This window comes from Poromitra crassiceps, assembly GCF_964638095.1.
Source record: "Poromitra crassiceps genome assembly, chromosome: 5".
NCBI lineage: Eukaryota > Metazoa > Chordata > Actinopteri > Beryciformes > Melamphaidae > Poromitra > Poromitra crassiceps.
The window spans coordinates 30,086,368-30,104,765 of record NC_139642.1 but is presented as its reverse complement, the minus strand read 5'-3'; the positions used below and the strand labels follow the sequence as shown (position 1 = coordinate 30,104,765).

General features: G+C 44.8%; 1 protein-coding gene across 1 annotated transcript; it reads right to left on the bottom strand.

Annotated features, from left to right (window-relative positions):
* Positions 1–1,574: 1,574 nt before the first annotated feature.
* Positions 1,575–16,814, bottom strand: LOC310776421 (transmembrane protein 255B; the record flags this gene model as incomplete). The annotated part of the gene is made up of 8 exons (XM_083636613.1): positions 1,575–1,784; positions 2,517–2,621; positions 3,565–3,724; positions 4,578–4,663; positions 4,955–5,035; positions 5,587–5,676; positions 15,264–15,326; positions 16,677–16,814. The coding sequence occupies 8 exons, from the start codon at positions 16,812–16,814 to the stop codon at positions 1,575–1,577; spliced, it is 933 nt and encodes a 310-aa protein (XP_083492739.1).
* Positions 16,815–18,398: the final 1,584 nt, after the last annotated feature.

The window sequence follows — 18,398 nt, the reverse complement described above, 5'->3', positions numbered from 1 at the left end:
CGGCACAGACTTTGCAACAGCCATCAGATAGCATGAAAGCACACTCTCACACACAGGAATGAACAGCATAGAAAATCTCCTTAACAACAATAATATAAAATAGATACAAATCAAATACAGACATAATAATAAACAAGATTTTGACAAAAAAGTTAATACATTCTCCACTACAAAAGTTCAGGTCATACTTTATATGGACAGTCTAGTGCTGATACTCAATTATAGCCATCAAGTGACTATGTGTCACTAAAAGTCTACTGAGGTTCAGGTCATACAATAGTCAGTGTGAAAAGTATTCAATGTCTTGGTTAGAGCATGGGCCTGGGTTAGAGTGACATAGTCTGGACTGGAGATGCAAGAAATAAGTAACACTTTGCTGAACATTCCCTTTTTGAGCATCAACATTGTACTATCCTAATGAAATGTTACCAAAGTTCATAAACATAAGCTCTCCATGCCATTATACCATATACAGTATGTATACCACATGCAGTAGACTCAACAATAGGAGAATAAGTACTAAATATTTACATTTAATTTACAAACACTTTACAAAAAAATGCTTTATATTCTTTTCATACACATAAACAAAGAGTGGAAACATTACTTGGCAGATGACGTCAGCGATTCGTGAGTCTTAGACTCACTCAAATTGCACGTGATTGTAATTGATGATTGTCAGACATCTCTGTACTCTCATACTCTTTGTTTTGGTTTGTTTTTCCTTCCGCACAGCACCAGCAATAATAAGAATAATAATGATATTATAATAATAGCCTGCCCTTTCTGGATATGTTAGGTCCATTTGCTGATGGAGCGATGGTGGAGCAGGAATGAGGGTGGAGCAGTGCAGCGGACTCAGGTGGAGAATCCCTGGACAGCGGGGTGAAGGGAGGAGGGCTGGACTCAGGTGGAGAAGCCCTGGACAGCGGGGTGAAGGGAGGAGGGCTGGACTCAGGTGGAGAATCCCTGGACAGCGGGGTGAAGGGAGGAGGGCTGGACTCAGGTGGAGAAGCCCTGGACAGCGGGGTGAAGGGAGGAGGGCTGGACTCAGGCGGAGAAGCCCTGGACAGCGGGGTGAAGGGAGGAGGGCTGGACTCAGGCGGAGAAGCCCTGGACAGCGGGGTGAAGGGAGGAGGGCTGGACTCAGGCGGAGAAGCCCTGGACAGCGGGGTGAAGGGAGGAGGGCTGGACTCAGGCGGAGAAGCCCTGGACAGCGGGGTGAAGGGAGGAGGGCTGGACTCAGGCGGAGAAGCCCTGGACAGCGGGGTGAAGGGAGGAGGGCTGGACTCAAGCAGAGAATCCCTGGACAGCGGGGTGAAGGGAGGAGGGCTGGGCTCAGGTGGAGAAGCCCTGGACAGCGGGGTGAAGGGAGGAGGGCTGTTCTCAGGTGGAGAAGCCCTGGACTTTGTAAGGTAGCAGGCTGGACAGCGGGGTGAAGGGAGGAGGGCTGGACTCAGGCGGAGAAGCCCTGGACAGCGGGGTGAAGGGAGGAGGGCTGGACTCAGGTGGAGAAGCCCTGGACTTTGTAAGGTAGCAGGCTGGACAGCGGGGCGAAGGGAGGAGGGCTGGACTCAGGTGGAGAAGCCCTGGACTTTGTAAGGTAGCAGGCAAGACAGCGGGGTGAAGGGAGGAGGGCTGGACTCAGGCGGAGAGCCCCTGGACAGCGGGGTGAAGGGAGGAGGGCTGGACTCAGGCGGAGAGCCCCTGGACTTTGTAAGGTAGCAGGCTGGACATCGGGGCGAAGGGAGGAGGGCTGGACTCTGTGTGAGGGACCACCCCTTCTGCCGAGGGGAAATACATACAGGTTGTCTACAGGCCACAGCAGAACAGGACAGGATGGAATGAAAGTGAGGAGGAAAGGAAGGAAATAAATAAGGAAGGACGGTAGGAAGGAAGGAGAGGAGAGGGGAGGAATGAGCAAAAAAGAAAGAAAGAACAAATAGTGGCAAATGCAATTAGTAAAACACTCACACTGTGCAACGGCCATTACCCAAAAATATTGTAACAAAATGTCATAATTATGAAAGCTGCTTGAGATGGAGATGGGACATGCTAACACATCGGCAGTGTGTATATATACAGCATGGAACTGATTTAAACCCCATTCTGAATGAGAGTCAACAGGGCAAACAGCCAGTTTTACCCAGCAAGGTTCATTACAGAAGATACAGGGTTTCCCTCCATCAACAACCAGTCACGATAACGGCTGTAGGGTAGATGTCTGTGTGTACACATGTTCACATGCAGCTCACATACAGTATGTTTCATAGGCTCAGTCTTGGTCTGGCTCCTGTGTGTGTGTGTGTGTGTGTGTGTGTGTGTGTGTGTGTGTGTGTGTGTGTGTGTGTGTGTGTGTGTGTGTGTGTGTGTGTGTGTGTGTGTGTGTGTGTGTGCGCGTGCGTGTAGCTGTGTGTGTGTGTGTGTGTGTGTGTGTGTGTATGTGTGTGTGTGCACGTGTGCGTGCGTGCGTGCATGTGTGTGTGTGTGTGTGTGTGTATGTAATGCAGACTGACCGGGTGGAGCGGGTGCACTGTGTGTGTGTTGGCGTCCATCAACAGAGGAGCTGTAGGAGAGGACATTCTGCTCTCAGAAGACTGGATCACAGGGCTGCTACTCCTCTGACAGTATTAAAGAAACACACACACACACACACACACACACACACACACACACACACACAAAACGACACACACAACGACACAAAGACATAATATTTTACTGATGTACCTTAACAACCATCTTTTGCTTGTTATGCAAACACAAACATACAGTAAATTGATGCACACATGCACACACATGAAAACAATCACAGTATAGTTTGTATAAACTATATCCACTGTGAAGCAGGCAGCTGTAATCCTGTATGCACCGTGCATAAAAAGGTTTTACGAGCACCAAGCACGTCACTAATTGTGCATAACGTACAATGAAATAGGATCCTGGCCGTGCCACTGTTGTGCTGTGAGCTCATATATTTTTTAAATTGTATTTATGAATGTTGCCAAACTCATGTAAGCATGCTATTTGGCCTTTATATACATTCTCTTTACTGTGAACTTTATATAAACTTTTTATAGTATTTTTTTTCTATCAATGTTCTCAGATTTACTATTATGATACTTTCAACATGGGTATCTTGTTTAATGGTGTACTTGTTTCCCTCTGTGAGGCTGTCCGTGTGGAATGTTGCCCTATCCACCTAGATTCTGTAGATTCTGGTGATTCCTGATAGTCTTTATATGACAACTGCCTCTGTCTGATATTGATGCTGAAGAAGATGTACTAAACCTCGAAACGTTAGTCTCTCATATTTTGCACCTTAATAAAAGGCATTACAGCAACCATCTGCTACAGTACAGTTGATGTGTTGACATGTAAAGGGACATTTAAAAAATAAAGTTATCATTTCCCATTGGATCAGGAACCAGTGTTTAGGATTTGGTTTTTATTTAAACAAATTAAAGGTTTCCTAATGCAGCTAGCCCCCCATGGGCAATATGGACTCTGTGTGAGTGTGTGTGTGTGTGTGTGTGTGTGTGTGTGTGTGTGTGTGTGTGTTACCAAGTCCTTGATGCTGCCTAGCACTGCTGTGGTCAGTAAGCCTGTGAAGAAGGCCACGAGGTTGAGGCTGGCGAGGGTCCAGATGAGAATGTACAGAGTCAGGACGTCCGAGCAGCCGCGCACTCCAACAAACTCATAGTAGTTGTCCAGGTATCCTCCACTGCAGAACAGGACAACAGCAACGTTTATTATCAGGAGAGAGGCAGGACAACATAACATCATGTCATTAGTAAGTGGCATGTGTCTTTACTTGATCACAGTTATTATAGTAGATTATAGTCAACTAAAACCAATGAAAACTAGGGAAATGAAATAGAAATAAAAACTAGACTAAACTGAACTAGAAGTATCTTATCTACTACTAACAAATCTTTTGGTTTATGTGCGGGGTAAAAAAAAATATAGGGCATATTATTGGCCGGAGAATTTTTGTCTACTTTCCCTAAACACTGACTACACCACGGAATGGCGATATCCCATGAATCCTGCTCTCAGAGGAAGTGCCAACATGGCCACTAAAACTACTTGGGAGAGAAAACACCAGAGTCCTGTTTGGAATTATTTTGAGCTAAATAAAAAAATAATGTAAATACATTTTAAAACTAGTATTGCACTCGGAGAGTACATACTGTACCTGCGCCAAGGACAATACTCCAGCCTGCTATGATATGCAAATTTTGTGAGTCGGATCAGAACCTTGAACCACCGACATTCCCCCCGATTTCTGGGCCTTTCCTGACCACGCCCCCTCCCACCACGCAGATACACCTAGCCACTCCCCCTACCCACCCCTCGAACTCTATACAACCTTCCCATCCCTAGTTACAGCACCTTTGAACGCTTAATTCAAAGTCTACAAAGCCGGAAAATATATTTGTTTGGTTTAAGTTGACATATCTGTGAAGATGGGTGAAGATGTCTGTAGTCTGTATAGTTTATTATTGATCAGATCATCTTCTCTCATCTCTTTCTCTCTCCCATCTCCTCGTCTGGTGATGGTGTGGTTGTCTCACTTGGCACAGTTGTACAGGTCACAGCAGTAGCAGGTCCCACTTCGCACCGTCATGCTACACGACTCCTTCAGATTACGACACGGCACCTGGGAGAGGAGGCAGGTCAGGTGACACTGTGCACACTTTCCACCTGCAGGGCTAACATAGACCAGTGCTACAGTACATAGGGCTGAGCCAACACAAGATAAGCTGAACTGGCAAAATGCCTCCAACAAAATACAAAAGTGGTGACAGAATGATTGAAATTGGAATGCTGTGCAACATAAATAACGAGTAGGAAGAAGAGTTTAGTCCTGTAATGGAAAGAGATTCAAATGTTTAGATTTCAAAGTGCTTAGACATTCAAAACACACATCTACACACTGACCGGTACTTACAGAGGCATAGTAATTATCATAGATGTAGCTGCTGCCGCTGCTGTAGAACTGACATCTCCCTGCTTTCAGAGGACGAATGTCCTGGCAAGAGTTATGCGTCAAGAAATGTTTCGTTAAACAACCAAATATCCAGTATCAATATCCAAAATAATAATAATAATAATGATGATAATAATACTAATAATAATAATAATAATAATAATACTAATAATAATAATAATAATGGTAATAATAATGGTAATAATAATAATAATAATAATAATAAATAACAGGATGTGTGTGTCAGGTGATTGGCAGTAGCAGAATGGTAGTGTACTGTAATGCATGCAAAACATCAAACTCAACAGATCTAAAATCCATGTTTTTTTATACAAGGTTGATGATTCAAGGATTCTACAATCTGCTTCTTTACTCGTTTAAATGTTCTTCGGCTGCTTTCTAATGTGTTTTTTTCTCTCTCTCACTTGCTTTCACAAAATGGGAGGCGTTGTAATCAATCTTCTGACAAAACAAGAAATCTGGCAGTCCTGGCAAATGTAGCAAAATGGTCTACTATTATTGTTGCTTCATTTCTTTCTCCACATAAGACATTTTGCATTATAATGTATACTGTAGATGTGTAGGCAACTCACCATGTTAAAGATGATGAAGACCCCATCTATCAGCAGGCAGACAAATGATACAATGATCCCAAAGCTGAGGAATATGATGGCTGCAGTCAGCTGGAGAGGAAACAAGGAAACAGGTTGATTATTATTATTTCCAGATACACATTTACAGAAAAGCCATATGAAAAACTGCTTTGATCCAATTTGATCATATGTGCTGCCTGGGAGAGCACGGTGCACACATTCCTTGTAGCTTTGTATTGAAAAGGGCTATAAGTTTAATATTGTATTATGACATGAAAAACTGTCGATACCCAGTACAATTCCACAGGTTGAGAGGTGTGTGGATTAATTATGTCTACTGTAAGAATAATAAAGTGTTCAAGTTTGTATATTTATATGTAGGAAAGGAAGGAAGAGACAGAGCAACATATGGAGGTCGGTATGTAGTCAAGTCGGGTTAGATGTTCAAAGAATCTGAAAGAAATATGATATTCCTGAATGTCTGAACTTTGACTGTTCAAACACATACTACAGTATTATTGCTGGCAGCTCAGTAGTGATTGTAGTGAACATGGCAATATAATCAGGTTTGGGTTTTGGATTAGTGACTGCTGCGCTGTGCTGTGCTGGGAGTGCATCTTGGATATCCAGGATAATGTGATGTTGTTTTAATAAATCATGATGAAATCCAGTCGTCATCTAAGCATCCAAAAACTGCCTGATCTCCATGGCCTCCATCAGTGTGATACAGGAGCGATATACTGTAAACTGCCAATGTTGTCACAATGCATTTCATGTAATAATCATCTACAGTAAGATGCATTAGCCACCATGCTGAGGCCCAGTTCCTCAGTTTTAAATCACGGTTTTTCACCATTGCTTGAGCATACTCCTAAGTCGTTTGATTTCAATTTGTTTTGACGAGCTCTTCACATGTATGCTTCAAAGACCAGCTTGTACAGTAAGCAGGATTTTTTTTTTTACATATTCCCCCCCCCTCCCCCCGATTTTTTATCCCCTATTAGTGCTAATTTAATTAATTTATCCTGGTTGCTACTCCACCCTCTGCCGATCTGGGGAGAGCCGAAAGTGGCTCCATGCTTCCTCCGAGACATGGGCAGTTAGCCAGCTGCTTCTTTTCACCTGACAGAGGAAGCTTCACCGGTAGGACATAGCACGTGGGAGGTTCACGCTATTCCAACCAGTTCCCCTCCCTCTGAACAGGCGCCTCTAACGACCAGAGGAGGCACGACATTAGCAACCAGGATATTGCATGTTTTGGTGAAGGGGGTTCCTATTACATGTATGAAGGAAACCCCCGGGAGGCACGGGGAGAACATGCAAACTCCACACAGAATGGCCCTTTTGACGAGCAGCTTGTAAACTTTAATGACTTCATGCACAACAGTTGTGCATGAAGTCATTAAAGTTTACTGTACCGTCTCGGTGTGTATACGGTGTTGTTTGTATGAGCTAAACAGCCATTTTATGAGATTCATTCATAAGTTAGGACACAGCATCTGCCAAACCAATGAATGTTAACCACCTGACAAGGTGTTACGGCCCTATTCACTTGTTAAGCTGTGACGTACCTCCCAACAATACTACTTCCGGGTCCAAGCGCCAAACGTCCAAGCCGCTCTGCATTGTCAATATGGCGTTTAGTCTCGGTTTCCAGACGTTTGGTGAGCGGCGCCAACAGCGCCACCTAACCACCAAATGTCTGGGAATTTCATTGTCAAAATCTGTCTCTTCGAGCCCGGCGAGAACAGCCGGCAGCAGACATGCCTACATTTATTATTAGAATTTTATTTGGTAGCGGCAATGCAATGTTTCATAGTTCCAATATAGAGCAAGACACTGATGTGCTGCAAAGACAATTTATACCTGTTGTTTATTTTACAATAATCTTTCCTACCCGGAAGTGGTCCGCTTGCTACTGTGAATGCTGTGAAGTCATCAGCAGGCACTGTAACGTTAGCCTCGGGAGTCGGGCTTATCGCTGGGGGAAAGACCTCTATGTGGTGATTGATATGTTTCTCCGCAAACACGGCGATGTTTTGCGAGACACCGGTTCTGCATGAGCGTCACTGCCCCCAGAACAGGCCCGCCCACAACACTCATGATTGGTTCTCCGATGCAAGGCTTCCAACAGCACCACCTAATGTTATGAAAAGATTTAAATAATAATATTCTCAGTCTTAAGGTAGTGAAACGGATTAAGACTGAGAGCTGAGTCTAATATGGCGTAGTGCTGTGTCCCTCATATTTGGAATAGATCAGAGACAAAAAAAAACTATTCAACTGTCATTCTACCACTTTCCTTGCGATGAGAAAGAGAAGAGGAAATGGCTGCAGTTAAAGGAGAATTTCGTTTTTTTTTTTACCTGGACCCCTCTCCTCACATTAATTATGATCTGACGACTCACCCAGTGATCTCCGCAGCATTTCTGGCCGTCCTACGCATTGTTTTGAGATCAATACTCTCCAATGGGGGCCAAGTGGCAGCCTGTCTTTCCTGCATCTAAATAGCCAGTTTTATTCCTGTTTTCGCCACATATCGTCATAATCTCATCCCTCAACAACCACCAGACTTCCCAGATTTCCCCCGGGGCTGTTTCCTGGAGTCTCCCAGGGATCAAATTACCTCATTCGTGATCTCGGTCACCAAGTCTCGTCAAGTCTCGCGATACTTTCCTGCCGGCTGGCCAACTGGGACACACATGATCAAATCAGTCTTTAAAAGACATTGGCATATTTTAAAGTCAGATCCATAATTATCGCTTCCCTTTCAAGATCTTCCACTTTTTGTTTTTAAACGTGATCGCAATCTAAGAGATCAATTGGTACATGCGCACTTCACATCGAGTAGGGAGAAACCATCTCAACCCACTCAAACGCGCCTCAGCCCTCTCCCCAATGGGAACTACCGCTGTGGTAATTGTGCACAGTGTAACATCACCTCCAAGATGACACACTTCAGCCATCCACATACAGGTAAACGTTTCCCATCAAAAGTGTGATCACCTGCTCTTCCACACATGTTGTTTATATGTTACTCTGCCCGTGTGGTTTATCCTATGTTGGAAAAACCACTAGGAAATTGAAGCAGCGCATCAGCGAACACAAAAGCACAATACGACGCAACGATCGCGAATATCCTGTTGCCGTACATTTTAATGATAACAAACACGACATTGCCTCCTTGCGCTTTTTTGGAATCGAACAGGTCAGGTTGCCACGCAGGGGTGGGAACCATGACCTGTTACTCAAGAGAAGGGAAGCCTTCTGGATCTATACGTTACAGACTCTGTCCCCCAAAGGTCTTAATGATGAGCTACTTCTTAATGTCATGTTGTGAACTATTTTGTGGTGTATATTACAGTTTATGTTGTATGCAGTAGATCTTTTATTATGTATAGGTAAGATACTAATTTTGCATTTTTCTATTGCCCAGGTACTGAACCCCTGCTTTTTGGATCACCCTGTATTTGCCATATTTACTGTGGAGAAAACCTAAATACTTAACATATTATTCAATTTAAATGGATTGCTCTAGTTTTTAAAACTTTTCTACCATATTTTTCTATGATAATCCTTTATTAAATATGTTTCCACAATATTTTTCTATTTTTCTATAATATTTTCTAGTGTTTTACTACCATTTGAATGTATTTTACTTGAGTTGCCATTTTCAATTTTCCCCTGTATGGTGTAAGGGCCTTCTGTGATTGGCTAACCACATACAATCTGTGGCAGTGATTGCCAGCCAGCTCACGGTCTCTGATTGGGCGCATCCTGCGAGGTGCGACTATAAGTACCTGCCTCTTTTTGCCTGTACTCCATTTTACCTGATGAAGGTCTGATTGACCCGAAACGTTGTTTAATTAAAGTTTGCCAATTACTGGATGGTGTGCGGGAATTCTTTATCTTCTACTTACATTTTTGTCTTTTAAAACATTGCTCTCGTGTCACTTTTATGTTGCGGCCTGACCCTAGACAAGGTTCGTAACCTAAATGTAACACAAGGTTAGTTAAGATTCCTCACTAATTTAGATATTTTCGTACTAGTGTTCGAAAATCAGATGTCCAGGGCAGGATCTCAAAGGCAAGGGGAGCTTTTGCAGCACTAACGAACATATGGAAGGCATCCAAGATAAGCACAAAGACAAAGTTGAGGATATTTAAGAGCAATATCCTTGGGGTTCTCCTGTATGGTGCAGACAAAGACCATCTGTCACGAGCTAGATGTATTCCAGACGAGAAGCCTTAGCAGGATACTGAGGATATTTTGGCCTAGGTATGTGTTATCGAGCACGAAGAGGATTAAGTAATTAAGTTTGAAAATCGAATTTTTGAATTTCCCCCGTCTTTATTTTTTGTTTTTGCTCCAAGTGAAATGTGTTATGGTCACTCACAATTCAGTAGGTCGCTAGTCGGCTTGGTTCCAGCCTTAGAAAAAAACGAGTTTTACTAAATGTCTATGGAGAAAATGAATGGGGAACTCTCGTCAGAAGTAGGAAGTCACGTGACTGCTCAGCTCAGTGAAAGATATCACAAACTACCACTCTTAAGTTACTAACAGATGGTGCATTCCCTTTTGTAAACCTGGGTGTTAGATGATGTCAGCGCCGTTGTCGATGATGATGTCACCGTTGATGATAATGTCATCATTGATGATGTCACTGTTGAAGGTTACAATGTCACAGTGATGATGTCACTGTTGAAGGTTTTAATGATGTCATCATTGGTGACATCATCTATCAGTACCTCCCCCTCTACGGGCATGGCCGAATTCATGGAACTCTTGAATGTGGGAAGGCTCAAGGATGAATTGTCGAGGGACCCACCAGAATTGATGGTGCCCACCGGTCAGGAACAGAAAGCCTGCAGCACCAGAACTGATGGTGCCCACAGGTCAGGAACAGAAAGCCTGCGGCACCAGAACTGCTGGTGCTCACAGGTCAGGAACAGAGAGCCTGCAGCACCGGAACTGCTGGTGCCCGCAGGTCAGGAACAGAGAGCCTGTGGTACTGGTACCGAAGCTCCCAACCCCCATACAAAGCACTCCTGCAGGGTTCGGAGAGCTCCAACTTGATCTGTGTCTGCTGAATCCATGTTAAGGTCAGATTGTACTGTTAGGCCGGCGTAAGGTGGATTCACTCACAGACACATGAAAGGCCATTTACTCTTGCGTGCAAGCTTTTTACGGCCATCATGTGTCTGCCAATGAATCCACCTGCCTAACAGTGGGAGGCATTACCTCTTTAGTGTAACTTATACTGCCATAAAACCTGGATATGCTTAGTCAATGGTGAACAGGTGAAAACAATCAGCATGCGTATGCTTTTGTTTAACAAATGTGCTGAAACAGCTTTGGGTTTTATCACTTGATCTACAAACAGGTGTGTGTTGAAGGCACCGCAGTATGACCATCTCGGTCTGTTTTCCACTGTTTTTCCTGCTGCTGTATTGTACATGATGTGAGAGCAGTCCTGTAGGTAGGGCAGGGTTTTTTAAAGTGGGAGGCACGCCTCCCGGGGGAAGGCTCCAAGCCGTTTCAGGGGAGGCTCAGTGAATGGAAGTGAAAAAATATTACTACATTAGGTATCAAAAGATCACAATAGAATAGTCTAAATGTGTGTGATATGGATAAAGAGATAGTTCAGAGATACAGTAGTTTTGTGGAAATTTACAGTTTTATTTATCTCACTTTCCCAGAGTCAGAAAATAATAAATGCCATCAGATCTTTTTTAACGTGTTTGGTGTAGTCTAGTCTCACTGGCCGGCCTCCTCTCCCTTCCGTCCGCTTAGCGGCAGTGCCCTTGGAAAATAGTTTCAAACAATCCAACTTGCCGTTTTCAGCATGTAGCAACGAGCTACCGTGTAGGTTTCTGCCGTTAGCTTGCTAGCTAGTTAGCGTTGTTGTTTTCACTCAGGCGGCAGGGCACTATTTACAGCGACCAGGCGCGGACTGCATAATCGGGCACGTCGGGCAAATGCCCGGTGGCCTGGCCTGGCCTGGCCTGCAAAAAAAAAAAAAATCACGGCCCAAATTGGGCTTCAAACGGCCCAAATCTGGCTTCAAACGACCCAAATTGGGCTTCAAACGTCGGCCCGTATCGGCCTGGCCTGCTTGGTATCTAACGCCCGGCCTGAATTATGATCCCAGTCCGCCGCTGACAGCGACACACAGGGAGGGGGGAGCGGAAGCCGCTTTGATTGACATGGTCGGAGCCAATGACAGAGCTTGTAATAAGCCGGGAGCGGACATCCGGCAGCGACTGAAACCAAGCTCCAATGGGAGAGCAGGGGAGGGTTTATCCCAGTTATGGAGACCTGTGGCACCAGACTCCTCGGACGGAAGGGAGAGGAGGCTGGCCAGCGAGACTAGGTGTAGTCTGACTCTGTAGTATGTCAAACAGGGTTACATGCTGCCACTCCGACGTGCTGCCACTCCGACGTTCTGCCACTCCGAAATATCGGCACTCCGAAAGGGGGTCTATATTCCCCGTTTTTCACTAACCTCTCCCAACCCCCACGCCAAACCTAACCTCCCCCTATGCCTAAACCTAACCTCCCCCAGACCCTAACCCAAAACCTAACCTCTCCCACCCCCACGCCTAAACCTAAGGTCGGCATTGCGGCTTCTAAGGTGAACGACCGCCAGTCCGAATGATGGAAGTTAACGTTCGGAGTGGCAGCATGTCGGAAAGGCAAAGGAACCCCCGTCAAACAGCAATATCAGGCTATCTTGGCACCTGGCAATTGTTGAGTGTTTATGGGATCAAATAATCATAATTCCATAGGCATCAGGAGCGAGGGGGGTGCCTTTTTCTCAGCTTTGTCGGGGGGGGGGGGGGCCCACAGTCTTGTTCGCACAGGATGCCGAACGTAAGTAGAACTGAAGCTTGAAGCAGGCACAAGCTGAACTGACGCCTCACCGTTCACACAAGAATTCTCTTTTCCTCTCAGCGCCTCCTCAGTGCGCCTTGAACCCGCCCACAACTCCCATTGACTTCATGCCTGGCAGCTTCAAACTTCACGCGTCACGCTTGGAAAATAGGACTGAATCCTGAACGATCGCTTGAGCAAGGCGTGAGCGTGGCTTCGGCGTGACACCTAAATGAAACTTGTGGATTCAGCGTAGGTTGAGCTTAGGTTGAGCGTTGCTTCGGCCTATAGTGTGAACGGGGCGCTTAAACTTTGAATGAAAACCCCTGCTGTAGGAAAACAAGCTACAGGAGCAGATAGCCTGAGCACTGAACATACTGCACTTTGTTGAATGAAATGACAGATCACACACACACACACACACACACACACACACACACACACACACACACACACACACACACACACACACACACACACACACACAAATATACTCAAGATGCTGCACAATGAAATCCAGGTGGTTGCGGTTTCTAAATTACCTTTAATTTGGCTGAAAGGTATCAAAGTCATTGCATTTTTCAGCTCCTCACTCCACACCAGGATTTATGTTTTCCGGTCTCCCACAGGGATCCACAGATGTAATAATGTAACAGTGGGTCTCAACATGGGGTCATTGGCGACAATTTGTGTTCCGTATCGCTTGCCTCATTATGGACCATAAATAAGTTTTAAAAGGCTGCAATAATGCTGTAGGCTCTATCTTTATATAAAAACCTTAACTGACAGTACAAACAACTTAATCAGACGTTTCTACAGGCACAATTGGCTGTGTCTGCGGGTGGGAAGCCAGTGGGGTATGAGTCCTGGTCGCTGCACTAGCGCCTCCTCTGGTCGGCCAGGGGGCCTGTTCGGGGGGGAGGGGAACTGGGGGAATAGTATGACACGCTACATCCTGCTGGTGAAACTCTTCGCTGTCAGGTGAAAAGAAGCAGCTGGTGACTGCACAGGTATCGGAGGAAGCATGTGCTAGTCTCGGCTCTCCCCAGATCGGCAGAGGGGGTGGAGCAACGACCGGGACAGCAGGCGATATTGGCGAAGTACAATTGGGGAGAAAATGGGAGAAGAATCAGACCTCTGCTGCTAATATGGATTTATATTTGTTGGACCATTGAGCGCAAGTAAGCCCTGGGACAGTCATGTTAGGGTATATTGCTACAAGACGTAGTAAGCACGAAGTTAAAACATCGGCACTGTTCAAATTCAACAAGTTGTGCAGTGGGCAAGGCACGAGGTTTTCCCACGAGGACCAGGAAGTAACCCTGAAAGCTGTAATTCCTCGAATGGCCAATTGAGGCAGGGCTCAGAAGTCCCGCCGTTCCCGTTCACCCCCATGTTAACACGTTCACTGCCATTGACGTATTAATACGTTAAAAATAATCCAACGGTTGACTGCCAGCGACGTATTAATACGTCAAAAAAAATAAAAAAAAAATGTTTTGACGGTGCTACGTGGATCAATGCCCCCCGCGTCTCCTATGGAGATATTGGAAGTATTGAATGTGTATAATCTATTTTACCGACCAGCTAGGTGGCGACGGTCCTCTCCCGACAGAGAGAAAGTCAACCAAAAGCAGCCGCCTCCCGCGGCTGCTTCCTCCATTCTCAAGGAAATGGCTTGGCGATTTTACAGTCAGAAACGAACGAGCCTCATTCTCATACTGTAGGCGGGGGGCGCTTTCGCGCTGCTGCGGTGGGGGGTTCCAGAAATGGACTGGGTGGGCAGCATAAAGCCTAGAGTCGCACGGGGCTTCATCGGGGCTCTCAAACCCAAGAGACGAGTGAGACCTATCCACACTCGCTGCCAGGGAGGGAGGCTGCTCAAACTCGCTGCCAGGGAGGGAGGCTGCTCAAACTCGCAGCAGCAGCAGCAGAGCACTCGCTTGTGACAAACGCAGGCTGAAAGCCACTAGACACGCCCACGGAGGGAGGAGTTGAAGGAGAGGGCGTTCGGAACTATATTGTTTGGATGTCTGATCTCTCACTGATGCCAAAAATAAATGGTTAAAGTGACTGTTCTGCCTGTTTGATTGAATTTCACAAAACTGCGATTATCTCAGCTTTCACTCTCAGACGCTAAAACCATGCTGTACTCAACGGCTAATATCTACATAACTACTAACTCTACAAACTAACTATTTTAGACAGAGAAAGCACACATTCTATTAGTACTTTTGTGAACTTTGTGTTGACAAACTCCAAGCAGAAAAGAATCCTCGGCTCTTGTAAAATGAGCCAGAATCCTCAAAAAAACGGCGTGGCAAAAGCTACCTACAGCAAAAAAAAAACGGCTGGCAGTCAATGTGTTAAAATGCCACACTTTGTAACAGTGATTAAGCATCTTTACAGCCTGGGCCTTAACACAGTTTTGGCCTATATAGCTAATTTCACCTTTTCATAACTGTAGGGGGGGTAATCTTTTATATAACTCGCCCGTTTGGAGTAAAATAGCCAATAGAAAAGGGGATGATTGACAGGTCGCCTGTCCAGTGATCGCGCAGCTTGCCGATCGCAGACCAATAGCAGGCGGAGCTGCGCCTCTGGGAAACCCCCTATCTCACATGAGCTGTGTAAGGACTCAACCCATTCCCTCCCACTCTGCTGACGAAAAATCAAGATGGCGACGGCCACCACTTCAACTCAAAACGGGACCCCAAAATGAATGGGATAGCTCTGTCCATATTTTTTAGGTCAGTGGTGTGCGTGCGTGTGTCAGCTCAAAGGCAGAGACAGAAGAATTTACCAGCTGTTTGCGGTTTTCTTCCAGGCAGAGTCCAAGAACTCCCAGGAACGAGCCAAACGCCAACTGCAGAGAGCATAACACAATGAACACGGTCACTCAATTTCAGAATTGACTGTGGTCGGGACAGTAAGTTTAGTTATTAAGATGTACGGAAGACCCTGGAGCTGCTCCATAAACAGTAAGTTTAGTTATTAATATGTAAGCCTACTGTAGATGCTGGAGCTGCTCCATCCATACACAGTAAATAATGACAAGGAAATATATTATGAGGTTCAAAAGCCACGTCAAAATCATTCATCGAGCACAGTTCTGACAATGTGCATTTCCTTCAAAATTATACATCAATTTTAGGATTTGTTTAAAACGACAAAGAAGAAATCAAGGCTCACAATTTATGACTTTTAATGTCTTTACAAATACAGAAAATTCTTAACCATTCAGACAAGTGAAGACATTATGTGCATTTTGAAGCATGTGAGAGAGGGTTGGACAACCTTCTATTTCAAGGGATAGGGACATTCTTTCATTGAATACAAAAGATTGAAGTATAGAAATACAGCACTGTACAGATATAATTGCCATACAGCTTATAGTTAGCAAAACCAGGCATTGCAACTAACTAACTAACTTCATAAATGGCCATCACACAGAGATGCTCACAAGTCATTTTTGCTAGTGCAAGTCAAGTCACAAGTCTTTGAGCTAGAGTCCAATTCAAGTCTCAAGTCTTTGAGGGGCAAGTCCAGGTCAAGTCTCAAGTCTTTTATGAGTGTGCTATCATCTGATGGATGATTAAGTTACCCGACCATTTTTATACAAGTTAACTTTCACATTACCAAGTGAATGAACTATCCGGTTGCGTTTTCAGGTGCCTGATAACATTTTGACGTGGTCGTGGTTGATACTGCAGGTGTTGCATTTAATGATTGTTTTGTTTGGGACTTGTGTGAAATTATTATAGCCAAAGGTGATGATAAATGGCACAGCAGTTGCAGGTGTGTTTCGTGTTGGTTTGTGAGAGAGAGAGAGAGAGAGAGAGAGAGAGAGAGAGAGAGAGAGAGAGAGAGAGAGAGAGAGATTGTTCTCAAGTCCCAAATCCTGAGTCCAAGTCAAGTCTCAAGTCTTTTGCGGTTGAGTCTCAAGAATGTGACTTAAGCGCGACTTGGGTCCACATCTCAAGTGCAAGTCTTCAGCTCTGCCATCACATGCCAGATGATCTTTTTACTTTTTTTTTGTAATCTTTTTTCCCTTTATAAACCTTCAACTGGTTTCCTATAGTGGCTGCAAACTTTAAAACCTGCATACATCTCTCTCCGTTCCTTATCTTGAGCAAAACCACCTGTCAGTTTACGATTGGAATAACTCATGTCAGCTATGAAGGGGGACAAGTTGGACAACTAAACAAAAACTTACAATGACTCCGGAGGCGTAGCCGGAGACGCTCAGGCTCTCTGTGCGCGTTGTTGTGTAGACACCTATGGCCACCAGCAGCAGGGACAGACTGAGCATGCTCAGTACCAGCCACAGAGCTCTCCTGGCCCTCGTCGTCATCTCTGGCACGCACAGAGGAGAAACCCTCAGTCATGTTACATGGCACAGGAGGGCTAGAACAACTTTAATCAAGTGTAGTTGTTGTAAAGGGAAAAAAGTGAATACTTTAGCTCTGACATGCTGTCAGCATCTTGGCAAATGAAAACAGAAGATAAGTCAAGTTTATTGACATAGCCCTATGTATATAAGGCCCAAGGGCTTTACATAGCCTACATAACCACACTCATGCCATCGATATGGGTCATGTGTTTGGACTGTAGGAGGAAACTGCAGCTCCCACACGAAACCCACATGGACACGGAGAACATGCAAACTCAATACAGAGAGGACCAGGGTGGAGAGTCGAACCCACGACCTTCTTGCTGAGAGGCGATACAACCACTGAACCACCTCGACACCCAAAACATTCCAACATCATAGAATCCTCAACAACAATATGTAGCGAGTCCACCTACATATTGTCTATTTCATTTAAGGGGCAAGAAATCATATTTGAATGTACTTTTAAAAATCACACCCAGGTGTTAAAGTAAGAGGTGCAGGTGTGTGCAGCAGGTCCCAGGTTTGCAGCAGGTCCCACGACCCTCTCCCCTCTCTCTGACTCTGTGTGTGTGTGTGTGTGTGTGTGTGTGTGTGTGTGTGTGTGTGTGTGTGTGTGTGTGTGTGTGTGTGTGTGTGTGTGTGTGTGTGTGTGTTCAAGCTGCCCATACCGCCTATGTTAAAAAATAGTCGCAAAATACCCAACCAAAAATTACAAACATTTGTGAATATCTTACTAATGTCGAGTCAAAGGATCAGGGCTTGAATGTTGAAACACGCATTTCAAAATTCGATATTTGCAAAGATCTAACCCTAACCCTAACCCTAACCCTAACCCTAACCCTAACCCTAACCCTAACCTAACCCTAACCCTAAAGATCTAACCCTAACCCTAACCCTAACCCTAACCCTAACCCTAACCTAACCCTAACCCTAAAGATCTAACCCTAACCCTAACCCTAACCCTAACCCCTCCCCTCTCTCTGACAAAAGCCCTGTTCGAAACCGGTCCCTATTACAGAAATAGTGGACTATATACTGTAGTGTGTTGGCCATTTTGTACTAGTGTCTGAATTCTCAATTGTTCATTTGATTCACTAAATAGCCCAGTATAAAATACCCACAATGCACTACAATTTCTAGTGAACAGAGAATGTACCCTACATTTCCCCCCATATAGCCTACCACAATGCAATGCTGTTGTGTTTACCAAAGCAGAAGAAGAGTGAGGTAGTGTCCGAAACTTGTTTGATTCATTCCCCAAATAGTTCACTATATGATAAACTACATGGGGAATAGTGAGTGAGTGAATGAGTGAACCATTCCAAACGGCTACTGTGTTTGCGTGCGCCCATACGGTCTATGTTAAAATACCCAACCAAAAGTGATAGAAATTTGTGAATATCTTCCTTTAATGTCAATACAAAGGATCACTGGGTCGCAATGTTGAAACACGCATTAATTCCCTTGCTCCTTTGTGATCAAAAACTTTAATTTTAATTTTTACGGTGTGGCCACAGGCTGTGGCCGAGCTGTCTAGAACAG